The following is a 16,554-nucleotide window of genomic DNA, read 5'->3' on the forward strand; positions in this document are numbered from 1 at the left end:
GAAATACTCGCTCAGACAGAAACAAATTTTACAGTCAAAATAACAAATCATCAGCCATGATCTCTACAGCATTGCTGTTAATATATCCTGTGAACTTCGTAGTGAAATCTGCAAGACCAAAAAAGGTACAGAAAAAGTTGTCCTTGATCACAGATACATTAACTCATTCACCCCTCGAAGACACATTTGAACTCTTCCAATTCAGTGGTTGGAATAGATCATTATGAAATTTCAGGGGTGAATGTGTTAAAACATCTTTAAATTGGTCTGCATATGTCTGGAATAATATCATCATATATCTCATCTCATACAATTACAATTTTGATTACAATCAAACTTGTTTGGTAAAAAAAGATTGACAAGTCATTAATGGTCCTAAAAACAGTAAAATCTTATATATTGCCACCATTTGTTCCAATGACATTTTTTTTTGGGGGGGGGGGGGTTTGGGGGGGGGGGGGGGAGGTAATATTCCATGGAATAGATTATAAATGAATCATGAAGGAAAAGGGGACCTTGAAAATATGGGCAAATGAAATGAGGGGCATTATATCATTATATCAAGTTTTAACTATCAATATCACAAGCTATCAAACAATATCATAAGTCTGTCGGAGTAGAAACGGCAGATTACGTAAAAGTCTATGAGCATATTGATTGATTTCCTTATAAGGATCTCCCCTGAATATAGTTCTGTTTGTTGCTTGTTCCTCTAAATAGATGTTGAACTATCTAGTTGCCCCAGGTTGGTTTACAAGCGAGTTTTACCGTTACAGACGTCCCTGTAAACCTGTGGGGTGATAGATGTTGAACTATCTAGTGGCCCCAGGTTGGTTTACAAGCGAGTTTTACAGTTACAGACGTCCCTGTAAACCTGTGGGGTGATTGATGTTCAACTATCTAGTGGCCCCTGTTTGATTTACAAGCGGGTTTTACCATTACAGACGTCCCTGTAAACCTGTGGGGTGATTGGTTCATAGCAGCCACTCTTAGAGTTCATATAAAACAGTCTGTCCTTCACCTTGTTGGGGTCAAATCCTTCCTGCCGTAACTCCACCTTCTTCAGCTTAAATGTCCCTGTATAAGCAACAAAGTCACAAGATATTGCTGTTTCCCTTGTAGTTTCAATTTAGCAACAAACTTCAACAAGATCTATACACAGTTAAAGATCTTAGTTTTAATGTTTGATGGAATACACACAGTGATTTTTCTAGACTACCTCCTTTCAACAGGGGCCTGTGCCTTGTGACTTACGGAAAATATCACAAACAAAAAACATGGTTTTGGGAAAATACAGCAGGAAATTTCTAGGGGAAAGGGCTAAATTCACCTAAAAAATCACTGATACTATAATCATAATGTGATAACATCTATTTTCACTTGAATGCTTAAACAGACAACTCTTTTGCAGAAACAAATAATCGTAAATTAATATGCATTCTGTATCAGTCGAAGGGGTATATTTGTAACCGGAGAGGAAAAATGCACAGCCAGACCAAGGTTCGAACCCAGGACCCTCAGAACTCTAGACGGATGCTCTACCAATTGAGCTATCTGGTTGCTGACTATCGACCCAGTCCAGTTCTGCTAAATATTTTACTAGAGGTAATACCGATAGTAAAGTTAATTAAACGGAGTGCACCCTGACATCAGTGTCAGTAGGGTGATTGCTGCCTACCTGTAGTGGCGACAGTCTTCAACAGACGCACAAACACAGGCCGAGCGTACGAGGCCAGGGCCTTCTGTAGTTCTGTCTGTAGATAATGTAGATCTAAATTGTCATTCTGGTCCTCAATGGCTACCATCCCCGCTCTGCCTTCTAAGCCTGAGGAAAATCAGAATTTTTTCATCATTTCAACATTAATTCAATTATCACTGTTATAAACTTGCACTCATTATATAATAATTTTTGTAAATTTGAAAACGCCTGCATAAAGAATTCCGTCAGACATACGTATAAAACATAAATCTATTTGGTAAAATTTATCAAAATACACAATCCGTTAAAGCTTTGTTCAAAACTCAGATTTGTTTCGTCATTTTTCCTTTCCTACTTACAACATTATCAACATCCCTCATTTCCCCATTGTTTCGTGCAATTCATTACCCTTTCATCTTGTACTGATCATACTTTCAGTGCCAGTTATGACTAAGACAAATTATATATATGGACGTTTTACAAATATTTCCTGAACCTTTTCTCAGTTATATTATGTTTTCTGAATTTTGAAAATAAATATATAAATACAGTTTAAACAAAATATCTTTCTATTAGATAATAACACATGTGCTGCATATTAACTTTGATGCCGAAACCTAATGATGATCTTTACAAGACAATTGTTTTACTCTTGACCTATCTGGGTCTCGAACTCGCGATCTGCAGCGCCAAATCACCTAGTCGAGAAATATTCGCAGCTCTAGATCTGATCATCACACTGTGGCGGCCTCATCAGAAAAGAATTTAGGACAGACCTGTTAATTTCTAGTCCAATGCTTACATATATCGATATCAGTATCGCATTTAAGGAGAGGTTTCTGAATATAGGGAAAAGCACAGTGCAATTGGGCAAGGATCCTTAAAGGCCCCTGTACTATCGACTGTGGTTTTTCGTATGTGCTGTAACATTCCCATAATTTCGTTTTGGATATAACTGTACCAAAGTTGTGTCGGGACACTACCGTTGACAAGGGTGTTCAATCAGTTAGTGCAACGGTATAACACTCTGAAGTCCACGGTTCGAATATCAGGCTAGCCCCGCTGAATTTTACACTCAGAACACTTTTATTGATTATATTTTGATTATTTCACCTTTAATATATATATGTATATATATATATTTCATAAACGTCCCGCAAAAGGTATGATTTTCTCTGCAATACGCAAAGACGGAATATAGAACTTCACATTATTTCTGAGATTGTGACAATTATAATTTCCCTGCCGAGCAGAGCGAGGCAATTTTTTTTTCTGAAGATGTAATACTTAACTTGTTCAAGCACTGCCAAGCGTAGAAACCTAGAATTTATTGGACATTAAGGCATAGAATAGTTTTCTGAGTTTGCGGTATTATTCCAGGTTTTATTTCATAACACAGAGTATTTATATTTTATGATGGCCGAGCGGAGCGAGTGTTAACAAATTCTCTGAAACAATGGAAAAAAGATAGGTTTTTGGTTAAAATGTTGATGTTTGTGTCATGCCTTTCATGTGCATGTAGTTTAGGCGAGCATTTTGGCAATTAAATATTGATTTATTTTGTCATAAATATGAATTATGATTTGACTGTTTGTCTTTTATTTTGAATATGTATGCATGCATATGTACAAGGGCAACACCTGTTAAAAAGGACATATATATACATGCCAGGCTTTTATGTTTACATTGGTTATAATTCACCTGATAACGTGATGCTAAGGCGGATGCTTTATTGTCTTTGACATTTTTTAAATTTACATTTTTTAACAGGTATAATAAATCACTCCTGGTGATCATGTGTACAAGAAACCACAGGTGATAATACAGGTTTATCTATCATGAAATGGACTCTACCTTTGAAATAACAATTAATATATATACCTAATTCCAACAGATGGTTTTATCCTCTCTCAACGGACAGAGTGATCACCACACCGTGACATTAGAACAATACAATTAGGTAGACTGTCCGTTGAGCCTTCACCACTGACCTGACTGGAGACCCTACTAATATATAAACAAAAGAGGATTAATCCCCTATTGTTTATATAAGCAATTGATGTCAAAAACGGATAAGATGATTACAACATCCTTACCAGGTACTTCTACTCCATACACAACTGAGTCACAAAGCCTGACGATGTTACTGACGACAGCTTCCACCTCCATCGTAGAGACGTTCTCGCCACGCCAACGGAATGTGTCGCCCGTACGATCCTGGAAATAGAAGTAGCCAAACTGGTCCATGATTAACACATCTCCTGTGAGGAACCCCAAGTCACCTTTCTTGAAAACACTGGCACAAATCTTCTTGCTGGTAGCCGTCTTGTTGACGTAGCCGTCAAATTCTCGGAGAGCATCGCCCTTTACAATCTTACCTACTAACTCTCCTCGCTCCCCTACAACAGACAGAAATGCCATCACTTTATTAGATATACAGAAAATTCATCAAACAGTCTGTACCAGTTGTATGCACTCTTCTTGTTTAAAAATAAAATAGATGATAAAATTAGTGTCAATGTTCCGTATATATACACATTGGAATATCATCAAAAAGATATCCACCTGATTCGAAATCTCAGTTTTTGAGACAAAAAGAAAGTACATGTTGTATTAGCAAATAGATTTTCACAATAAGTTCTTCATTTCATTGCTTGCACAGTTGTTTCAGAAAAACACTAACAAATCCAATGAGAAAAGCATTTACTTTGAACAAAATTCTCCCTCCCTAACTAGTAGAAATACAATGATGTTGTGCATTTATGTATGAAGAAAATGACATCTTAATTAATGTATATTTAATATTTTTACATGGTATGAAATCAAGAAATATTTTCATATTTGATTTAAAGCAATGCTACATTTTCTATGAACAACTCTGTTTTTGAAGTAAAATAAGGTAAGAATGAAACCAAGTGAAGAAGAATGGACCGAGATTCCTCTACAAGGCCCTAAAACAGTCGAGGTCATCATCACATACAGGCACATGTTGCTAGCTATTTGATTGGTCTCAGGTAAAAAAAAAAACTGACCATGGCTTGGCTGATACATGTCCTTTGCAGATTACAGAGGAGCAACACCCGACTTTAAAGCATGATTCTTTTGATTTACTTCAAAGGATCAACCTGGTCTGCTTGTCTCATCAACTGAGGCTTCGATTTGTCATTACATGTTCCAGGGTTGCAGAGAGTGTAAGTGAGTGTAACCCCTGAAGTATCGACGATGCACTAACACAATCAGAAAATGCAAACAAAAATGACTGTCGCCTGCAGCCACAATCATCACCCCAATAGGCATGTTTTCTCTGTTTTCAGGAAATACTCAAATGGAAGAAGAGTCTCGGTGCATTTCGAAAACGTTTACCTGGTTTGGCCTTGATACAGACGCCATTTCTGTCACGCATGTGTTCGCCTTGTTCGTCTACACGTATGAGTGTGATAGGGTACAAGAAGGGGGCTATCATGGTGGTGAATCCCACAGCTCCTACCGTGTTGTCTGGGTTCACTGTCAACATCAACACAATAATTACATTGTGTGCTATAAAATGTTTCATTGATCAGAAATACATGTAAATTATTACATTGGATTTAAGTTAAGAAGACTTCAATGTTTACATAGTCATAATATGAGTAACGTTTCAAGTTTTAAAGAAATACTATTACAATTTCTGAAGCTTGCTGTATTGAAATATCTTATTTGAAACTCGTTCTAAATGAAAAACACTATATCCAACTCGCCCAATAGTTTGGAACTATTGGAGTTGTGATTACAGTGAGATTGACCACAATCTAACGTGTACACTTACGTGTGTTACAATTGCCCTCAGTCGCCCCATAGAACTCTCCCATCTGTTGCACACCAAACCGGTCTTGGAATTCCTTCCAAATCTGTGGCCTCAGACCATTACCGAACATGATCCTCACTTTGTGCTGACGGTCAAAATTACGATGAGGTTGGGCTAGTAAATACCGACATATTTCACCTATGTACTGGCTAGCCTACAAAAAAAAATACTCAATTAACTCAGATCATGATACAACTGAATTATTAACATTGTGTATATATCAGTCAAAAAACCAGTACATATCTTTTATATTTAGCCTTGTTTCATATTTTAGAAAAATTAAATTAAATGGAAAATTTTAAGTAAAACCTCAGTCGCATTTGCGCCGATTTCTGAAAAAGGTACATTGGCTGTTAAAAATTTCTATATCAGCCATGTCACAAGTGGTAATTAACTCATTGCGACTATACCACCGATATTTTTATAACTGACCTAATTTTCAGACAAAATTATTTAAATGTCACATCGCTACTGTATACAGAAACATGTCTGTAGTGTGACCTTCAATATGGCCTCCTTTTTACTTTGAGATAAATGTTTTTATTTTCAGGCTGAATTAAGTGATGATCATATATATGAAACGGTATAGGACAAATGCTCCAGAAACAACTTTTTCTTGACTGAGGTCTAAAATATCTCCTGCAGTACGATTTCGTATGGGACACATTATCTTCTCTAGATGTGTATACACATATCATGGTTGATGATCCTGCTTGAAATAGTATAGGAGAAATGCTCAGGAAACATTGTTTCCTTGGTTGAGGTCAGCATTCCATATATAGGTCGCAGTGACCTAACATTTGTATCTGACTCTCTGTCTTCCCCACATGTATCCAGATAACACACTTAGTTTGATCTATCTCCCCTTCTGTTTCAACAGTAGACTATGTTAGTTTGATATATCTCCCCTTCTGTTTCAACAGTAGACTATGTTAGTTTGATATATCTCCCCTTCTGTTTCAACAGTAGACTATGTTAGTTTGATCTATCTCCCCTTCTGTTTCAACAGTAGACTATGTTAGTTTGATGTATCTCCCCTTCTGTTTCAACAGTAGACTAGACTGATTTGGATTTCCACCTTTTTGGCCCCTAGCATCTTCTATGATTACTCAAAGGATGAAACAGCTGTATGGTGCATTGTCATTCCAATCTAATTAAAATCAGACCTCTCAAGATGGCTTGGTTATCTAACCTGAAGATAATGAAGCTGTCTTGTGAGTTCTGATCTAAATTATCCGGTAGACTCAGCGAAATTCGTTTTTGGCATACTGTATCTATTACCAAATTTCAGAGGTGCAATCATGTGTGTGTCTGGTGTCCGTCCATCTTTCAACATGAAGTAGGTTAAGAGAAAACTCTGACAGCCTTTCAGACACACTGACACAAAGACAGACAAGGTGAATACTATATTTCCTTGATTTTGTTGAAGCAGGACACAGAGGTAGACTACCAGTGGTTTCTCCGTCATGTGATAGCATGTGTATATGTACCTGTACTGCGCATTAGTTTAACATCACATGCCAAGTTATCTTACAATCTACTTACAGTGCAGTTGTATCTCACACAGTCCTCCCAGAACTTGCTGGCTGAAAATTTGCGTCGAAGAGCGAGAGTGGTGCCCCCGAGCACAACCTGCCCCACCCCTAGGATTCCCCCAGCAGTGTGGTAGAGGGGCAGGGAGGTGTACAGGGTGTCCTTCCCAGACAGACGGTACATCTGCTGGATAGCAAATGACATGTAGAAAAACCTGTCAACAAAACAAATGTATAGCATGGGACTAGTGATCTCAGCAGCAATGTATGTCTAAGGGTCCTGAGTTGGCCCCTAATGATGACCACAGGGACCTGGTTAAATACAGTTAAATCTGTCCCTAAAATGGAGCTGTATAGAAACTGGATAAGCCATCTTCATTGTATTTCTATGAAGAGTTTAACTCATTTATCCCTGAAGACACATATCATGAACTCTTCAGATACAAAAGTTGGAATAGTTCATTATGATATATCAGGGATGAATGAGTTAAATATAACCCTAGTTTCTGTCTTCTTTGGCTACTTTGTAACAGCAGTTACTGAATAATACAGGGCTGATTATTACATCTGGTTGAAACAAGCTTTAGTATTGTATTCTACTTTCATCCTCTTTAGTATCTAAAGCACATCAAGAACATTATATAATCATTCACTTTAAACAAAACTGTCAGATACTAAAATGACCAATAATTATCAACAGCTGACCATAACATTTTGTGAACTTACCTGGTGTGTGTGATCACTGCAGCCTTTGGTAAACCTGTTGTTCCTGATGTAAACACAAGGAACAGCTTCTCTGTAAAAAAAAATATATATATATATATACTGTACATATATTTTGAATCAAAAGATTCTCCAAATATTATTATCTATGATATCACTTCAGATAAAAAAAAAAATATGAGTACAATGTATTTTATAAAAAAAAAAGAGGCCCATGGGCTTAACGATCACCCGAGTTATGTAAAAACTGATGTTATTGATGAAAAAGAAATCATTTTGTAACAAAGGTAACTTGAACTAAATGTAATGCAAAATCAAGTTTGAATGATTTCCAGTAGAAAATGAACAAAATATACCCCAAAGTTGCATTTTTCTAAATGAACTATAGTAAATTTCACCCCCTCCCCAGGGGCAAAAGTGAAGCTTGATGGTCATGAAATTCACAATTTTGATAAATACCTCAAGACCCTTCCACCTATGAAGAGTATTGGTTTCCAGCATATCTGGGTCTAGAGAAGAAGATTTAAAAAATTTAAGCCAATTTGACCACTTTTAGCCCCGCCCTTCACCCTGAAGGGCCCAAACTGTCAAAGTATCAAACCGTCGTTTCATAGTTATAATGTCTGTCAAGTTTGAATAATTTCTAATTGAAAATGAACCAAACATACCCAAAAGTATCATTTTCCTATATAAACTATAGTAAACCCCCCCCTCAGAGCCCCTGGGGATGGGAACCATATAATTCACAATTTTGGTGAATATTTCACCAAGGAAGGTTCCTGCAATTTTAAATTTTATTTAAATCGGATTGGCACTTTCTGAGAATAAGTCGAAATGTAAATTGTTTACGGATGCACGATGACGGACAAAAGGAGATTAGAATAAGTCACTTGAGACTTTGTCATAACAATGGTATGACGTCACTTCAATAATACAAGTGGGGTGGTCGGGTGGTGCAGTGGATAGCACACTCGACTTTCACCAAGGCGGCCGGGGTTTGATTCCCCAATCAGATATGAAAAGGTTGGGGTCACCTGCCCGACTACGCAGGTTTTCTCTGGGTACTCTGGTTTCCTCCCACACTAATACCCCCCACGCGCTAACATCCGGGCCAACAAGAGTGATTAATGTAAGTTGAAAAACTTTTTTCATAATTGTTGTAAAATAAATAGAGTTATATTTTAACAATACAATGAGGTCATGTCAACAATCCATCAATGTCACATCAACCCTCGGGAAAAGATTCTTAAGTTGCCAAACACTCGGCAAAGCCTTGTGTTTGACAACTTAATAATCTTCCCCCTCGGGTTGAGATTCCCCTATCTCACCCCGAAGGGGATGAGAGATTCTATTAGTCTCAGACTAGCAGGCTACCTTATTGTCTAGCACTTTAGCATGTCAGATGATCACAGGTCTAGAAAAATATCTAAACTTGTTTATTACAAATTCATATTTCCAGACAGAGAGGACAAGGTCAATACTAGTAGCCTGAACTTACCACTGAATTTTACTGGAACTGCTGGAGGATTGAATTTGGAGACCTTCTCCAGCAGAGGGTCAAGACATGTTATGGAGGGGTCGGCAATATTGTTGGTTCCTGTAATATACAGCTTCAGCTTTCCATTACCATGAACTGCCTCCTTTATATCTGAAAATAAAACAATTGCTTTGCTTCAATCATTTTTTGTTAATTGCATCTCTACATTTTTAACCTCTGAAATCATATCAGTATCCTCAAATGTACAATAATCATAGCTTTTATTTGGGTAATTAATTGTTTTTCCTAATTCTTAAGCAAACAATAAACAATCAAACTCATGTTGACTGATTGATATATTTTTCATGAATATTTCAATTCCAGATAGCACTCTAATTAAGCAATAATTAGTTACTATTTTAAGCAACTAGTTACTACAGTAAATATGTTTGTAACAAACCCGAAGGGACCTCTGCAATAAGTGTGCTACAGATATAATTCACTAAGGACTTTTAATGTTACTAAGGTAATATCTTGCCTGAGGATGACAATATTTTGTCATAAGTAATAATTTACAATAAGCATTGTTATATTAGTCATGTTTACCATATGTTATAAAATAAGAAAAGCTGTTTCTTTCTTTTGCCGTTTGCATTTAATATTTTTTATAGATTATTATAATCTGGTTCCTTTGTGGAATTTAAACTTGAATTAGTTAAATTGTTCTTTTATTTTTGCAGTATTGATATTCAGAGTTCCTCTGCAAACATGAAAACCATCAAAATATATAAACAGTTAAAATACTGTGTTACACATATAATGTAAAATACAGAACTTTTGGTATTTATTTATTTTTTCAACTTTTTTAATAGCTATGTTCATGATGTATTAAGTAAGGCATCCTCATTTTAGACTGACAGTTTATTACCTTCAGTGAACTCCTTCCCAAAGATGACTGCCCTCGACTCAGCTGCAATTATAGAATGAGTAAGCTGCTGCTTGCGGAGGTTGTAATTAATCAAAGCCGACACCACTCCTATCTTCGACAATCCAAGCCAGTAACAGAAATACTGCGGTCTGTTGTCCATGTAAATAGATACAACATCTCCTTTCTGAAATCCAGCTTGGTAAAAATAATTTGCAATTGAGTTGGAGTATGCCTCAACTTCTTGAAATGTCCAGACCTCATCCTCAAACAAAACACACGCTTTGTTAGGATATTTGTTAGCAGACTTTGTAAATAACTTTGCTATTGTAGTTCCTGATCTTAAATGGTCTTTAATTACAAACTTTGTCCTCAATAATACAGTCAGCCCCCTGAAACAAAAACAGAAATGATCGAAGTCCATATCTAACAGCATTAGTACATAACATTAATTAGTATCTTACTCCAGTCCTTAAAAAAAACAAGACAAAAAAATGTTTCAAGAGTTCTTTTCATGATTTCACATTCCGATGCTAGTAATTTTTGTGAGGTACATCAGTGTACCAAAAACCGGACACTTTTCAGTGAAATATTGACAATCTACAACTTGTTGAAGGTGGTTATATAATACATGGCAGAAACTAAAACGTGATAGGCCTATGTCCGATTTTTTTATTTTCATTTGCATTGGCAATTTATTTGGTGTATTCAAAAATGTGATATTCACTTTCCAAACATACAGATCTGCATAAAATCCTGGATACTTTTAATGCAAAAGAAGTTTTGCAAGACGATAACTGCATTACCTCAAATCTCTTGGAAGAGTGTTTATAACAACCCATGTAAAACGCCAGCCTCCCGTAACGAGGTAAACACCGAACACCAGCAGTGTCGTCAGGGTGCACGCCAGGCCGACACCGTACGATAGCGCGGCTCCCAGCATGAAAAAGGCTGCACATTTGACAAGTGCCATGTTGTCAATGAAAATGTATGCAACGTCTCTGACCAGCCTGGCGACAGTCAGGGTAGACTTTGACCCTAACATTGGTGGCCGCCGTATCACCGGATCAGTTATCGGCGTTTAGAAAATATCAACTTCCGCTGCATCGACTAAAAAGGAAAACGGTACACGTTCCGGATTCAATAAACTTAAGGGTGCTAGCTCCACATTTTCAAAGTATTTTACTTATTACGTAAAAGTTAGGGTACATTCGCGTTAACGGTTGAAACGGTTGAACCGGTTGAACCTGTAAAGAAAACGACAGGTACAGATCTGGACCGAGGCTGACCTCAGGAAAATTTGGCACGTTTAGATAGAGGGGTCCAGACGTGCCTGACCGAAACTAAAATGCTGACTATTGCCAATTTGCGTTATTTCTTTCTAAAACAATGTCAAGTCACATGTAGTTTTTAAGTTACGTTATGTAATTCAGTGGACGGATGAAAGAAGGTCATAATAATCTTGAAACACTGGTTTTTTTCTCTCCGAAACTGTGGATTTTTAGCTCTGCTTATAGAACGGTCCAAGCGTGTTCGTTTATCGTGGAAAATTTCTGCACCACACGTACCGTTTCAACCGGTAACGCGAATGTAGCCCTAGTTATATTGTTTCATATTTTAGAACTTAAGTATTTCATCCGCACATGCTTATATATGAGAAAAGTTAGAGACTTAAAATCGGATTATTCTTTTTCAGATGAATCGTCGGGAAAGTCTTGTGTTCAATAACAATAGACTCTAAATGATAACTTTAACGTTATTAACATTAAAATATTCGATCCGAACAAAACTGCCACTAATCCTACATTAGTTGGCTGTGAGCGCTTGACCAGAAATCCTATGTTATACTACGGAATTGTATTCTATTGAAGTGCATGTTTAATTCAATATAAGTTCCCAATCTTAAACAGATATTTGGGTATACCAGAGACATATAATTTTGACGTGCTCCGAAAGTTGTCCTAGGCTCGGTTAATCGGAACAAGGATGTAAGCACACCATCAATCAATCAATCTCCAACGATAAAGACGAATAGAATATCTCACCCCTTAGGGTTAGACAACCCAAATACATCACCCCTCGGGTTGGAGATTTCTCTGTCACGCCCTCAAGGTAGGGGAAGATTATACTCCAGAGATGATATCAGATCGACGGACTAGCCAATCTCAATTGTCAAGCCTTGAACAAGCATGCTTTCTGTACTCAATCCGCCTTTCTTGTAACTCGCTTAACTCGCGTAACACGGTCAAAAAGTCAACTTTAAACATTGAAAATAGTATTCCGCTTAAAGTCTCTTCAAATTTCTTACATACCATTGACAAAATATGATAATATTTTATTAATTTATCACTGACTATGGCAAGAAACTGGACTAACGTCAGTGAAGGCAAATTCGTCACATTAGTAAGGGTTTCTGTTAATAATTCGACCAAATAGGCATGTATCTAAATGCCGACGAGCACCAATACAGAAGAAGATTCGACTGAAATGCCTTTAAATAAACATTGTTGTAAACAGGCCTGAATGACGTCACGCAGCAACATTTGTGACGTCATCAGGCCTTCCGTGGTTTTTCTCCAAGGCACAGGCAGTTTCGCCACCTTCAAACATTTAATTAATTTAGTAATCTTAAGTGTTTAATGGTAAAATTTTGTATGATACGAACAGCTCCAACTATGTGTGTGTAACAATGATTAACATTGAAATACATGGCTTTTCTTAGTTGTGATAGTTAGTTTTAGCACGGAATTAGATTGTTATCTAAGTCCGTGGTTTTAGGTACTGTTTGGAACACAGTAAACGAGATCAAGGTTGCTATAAACTTCAGAGAATGGATATCGAGATAAAGCCAACCATAGCTAGGTACGTGATACCACTAATTCAAAATATCACGTAAATGGGTAAAAAAAAAAGCAATAGTAAGTAGTAAGTATACATGCTCACTGATGAAGCACAATATCTACGCCAGGATGCAGTACTGTTACAATCACGTTGATGAGTAGGAGGATATTTGCGTCAGACGTTTTAAGATATGAAAACGTTTTTAATGTACAAACGAGGCTAGTTCAAGGTGGTATCGGTTGGCCAAACTGATTGAGAATGAGATAGTAAGATGCTAATCAGCGACTGTCGGTATTTGAGTTCATATAATATTAATCTGAAGATAGTATTCGTAGTGTTTGAACAAATTTGATGAGGTTTGATAAAATAGGGAAAGGGTTTTGCTTGACTCCTACCCGGGTGCATATATTATCTTATCAGCTGACCTATGACATAACACCAGACACAGGCTGTGATTGCATCATCCGTTTTCGTTTAAACGGTCAAACCGGTCGGACCACATTTGTTCGTTTATTAAATAAGGTCGGACCTAGTAATATGATGCTGCTTTCAGGCAAGCCTTATCAAAGCATTGCAAGGCCTGCATAAACATTTGCAGGTCCGACAGGATTTATACCCAAAATTGTTACATTCATAAACGGTCAAACCGTTTGTTCCACATAAACGAACAGGCCCCGGGGTTATATAAACGTATACGGAAGTGGCTATTCCATGACCCTTGACCCAACATCCGGTAAAGGTATAATATGATATAAATCGCATGCTTATGACAATGTTAGTATGCGGTAAGAACCTACGACAGTCAACATNTACATAAAATATGTTATTAAAAATATTAAAAAATATTTAATTTGTTTCAGAGCTGTGTGTAAATTATTTTATGTTTGTACTCATAAATAAATTGTATTGTACATGTGTAATTAATAAATATTTTCATTGTCTTTAATGTTTTTGTAATTTATTCTATGTTTACAAAGCATAAATAAAAAAAAACAGTCAAGTACTAGTATTGTCCTATTCATTGCTATGGCGTTTTTAGCAAATGTACGAGTTACTTCCCTTGAAATTGACTTGTGAAAAAACATGTATGGCGCTAATTAGTGTAAAAGTGCTTCGTAATCAAGATCGATTTTCTAACAAAGTACACATTTTTTTTAAATGATACTTTACCAAAACATGTGAAATGAGTATACCAATGGAAAAATCGAAATATTTTGTGGATAAAACACTCACATTTTGCTATGGCGTGCAAAAACTCCTATGGCGCACCTATGGCGCTAAATCTCCTATGGCGCAAATTAGTGTGACCGATATATACTAATCTCTGTAATATATACGTCTCTGTGGTATCAAACAATAAATGTAAATTTTAATGTTGTTAATACAAACTGTAATCAATAGTCTAGTAAATTAACAGCTTAACATCAATCTCAATTCCAACAGAATAGGCTTCTGAAGTGAAAGATATTTGCATTTGTTACATTTTTTAAGAAAGAAAATATTATTTATTGAGCGGCGTGTCGATTTACCAAATACAACCAAAACTACCCAATACAACCCAATACAAGTGTCGATTTACCCAATACAAGTGTCGATTTACCCAATACAAGTATCAATAATTTACCCAATACTACCCAATATAAAGTTAAATGTACCCAATACAAGTAACGATGTTGTGCAGATCGGGGTATTTTTTGGCAAGATCGGCGTTATTTGGAAATCCTTGATTCAATCTTTTTCATTTCAAAATATTTAATTGTTAATAAAAAGAAAGATAGATACAATTATTATAGAAGAAATATAACAATATATGAATTAACAAAGGGACCAGACAACAGGCTTAGCCTATACACATGTAAGTCTTACCTATAGATACCGGTATCCAATTATTTTAATTTCATTAATATATTGAAGTTATATGGGTGTAGGATAGGACAATAACGAAAAACAATGATTTATTAACTCTAATGAACGAACACATATACTCACTCACTTTCATACTACTATTCGTAATTGGTATATTTTATATCGTTAAAACTTGCGTGAATCTATTAGTTTCGTTAGACATTCTAATGACACCATGGCAACATGAAGATTTATAAATCCTAAGAGGTTATACACAGAGAAGATATGATGCCTAAAATACCTATAAAGAGGAAATTTGAAGAAAAAGTGTATTGGTTTTTTTTCTATATTTTGCACCACATGAACAGGAACTCAAGCTGTGTTTCATTCACGAATGGAACAGTAAACGAATGGATACACATTAGTGAAATGCTTTTCTTTACCTAGCCATATTTTTTGATGTCTTAACAACAATATATTGTACCTATCAACAAGTAAACGATGTCTGGAATATCCCCTCCCCTCACATGTAAAATATTATTGATCAAGATATTTTGCTGGATTGTACGTTGTCCTGGTATGGTGGTATAGACTCGTTATTTTTTTGTCAGTTCATTCTGTTAGGTATTTGACAATAGGTAATTCATATATGTGTTTTTTAATATTTAATGAATTAAAATAAAATGTGATTCTCTTTCTAAAACATCCACAAAAATGGGGGGTCCGTGTGCTTCTTTTTTGTCCCATTATTATTTGTTATTTTTTACCTTTTTTTTGGGTCAAAAATCAAGTGCTTCAGTTACACTAAATACGTAAAAAAATGAAAAAAGTATAATTTTCCAGTTTGTTGCATATTAATTGTATCATATTGAACATTATAAAGTTGTACAGCAAATATGAACCTGCTACAATTAAAAATGGCGACGCAATGACAATTTAAGTGATCAATCTAGTGTCAAAAAGGTGGAATTTTGGCCTTTATTGAAGCGCAAGAAATAGACATTACATGTAATACACATTTTCAAAATAGCCGCCGAATTGTTAATTTTTTAAATTCTTGTAAAAAATGTTCTACAAGCAACAGGCATCTAGTTTTTTGACATACCAGTATGTAGTTTTCAGGTGCGTGTTTGCTATTAAGGTGGCTCCACACTTTCGCAATTCACCAGCAAAATTTGTTGAAACTTTCATATAATGGTTATGCAATTATGTAGAGTTGATTTTTTTGAAAATCTAAACACTCCGATAGTTTGGGGACTTTTTTGGAAAATATACCAAAAAATTGAATTTTCGTCAATTTTAATATTTTCCGTTTTTTTTCTGTGTGTGACATTGTTCGGAACAATAACAACAATAATAAAATGAAAAGAAGCATTTCTAAGTAACCCTACAAATATTTTATTTATCGCAAAATATGTAACACATGTTACACAAAGTGTTTTTTATTGAATTTGTACGGATAAAAGTGATTATCTACAAGCTAAAAGCAAACAGGACACAAAGATCTATACATATAGAATGGGAAATTGAACAAAATATACACAATGGCTTTATAATTAATTTATTTTACATTTTACAATCACTTCGATCCGGGTGAGAGTTATCTTCCTTGAAAAAAATCGGAACTTTTTGCAGAGGGGTGACATTTACACAATGACAGTTGTCTCT

The 16,554-nt window shown here is 35.9% G+C and overlaps 1 protein-coding gene across 1 annotated transcript; it reads right to left on the reverse strand.

Annotated features, from left to right (window-relative positions):
* Positions 1 to 444: 444 nt before the first annotated feature.
* Positions 445 to 11,288, reverse strand: LOC110442359 (long-chain fatty acid transport protein 1-like). The gene is made up of 10 exons (XM_021485926.1): positions 11,007 to 11,288; positions 10,204 to 10,592; positions 9,297 to 9,446; positions 7,802 to 7,871; positions 7,089 to 7,290; positions 5,505 to 5,697; positions 5,063 to 5,203; positions 3,796 to 4,098; positions 1,679 to 1,825; positions 445 to 1,077 (listed from the first exon to the last, which is right to left on the reverse strand). Exons 1-10 carry the CDS (start codon positions 11,243 to 11,245, stop codon positions 920 to 922), a joined length of 1,992 nt encoding a protein of 663 aa, XP_021341601.1. The 5' UTR covers positions 11,246 to 11,288; the 3' UTR covers positions 445 to 919.
* Between the last annotated feature and the right edge of the window lie 5,266 nt (positions 11,289 to 16,554).

This window comes from Mizuhopecten yessoensis, unplaced genomic scaffold (genome assembly GCF_002113885.1).
Source record: "Mizuhopecten yessoensis strain PY_sf001 unplaced genomic scaffold, ASM211388v2 scaffold1883, whole genome shotgun sequence".
Taxonomy (NCBI): domain Eukaryota; kingdom Metazoa; phylum Mollusca; class Bivalvia; order Pectinida; family Pectinidae; genus Mizuhopecten; species Mizuhopecten yessoensis.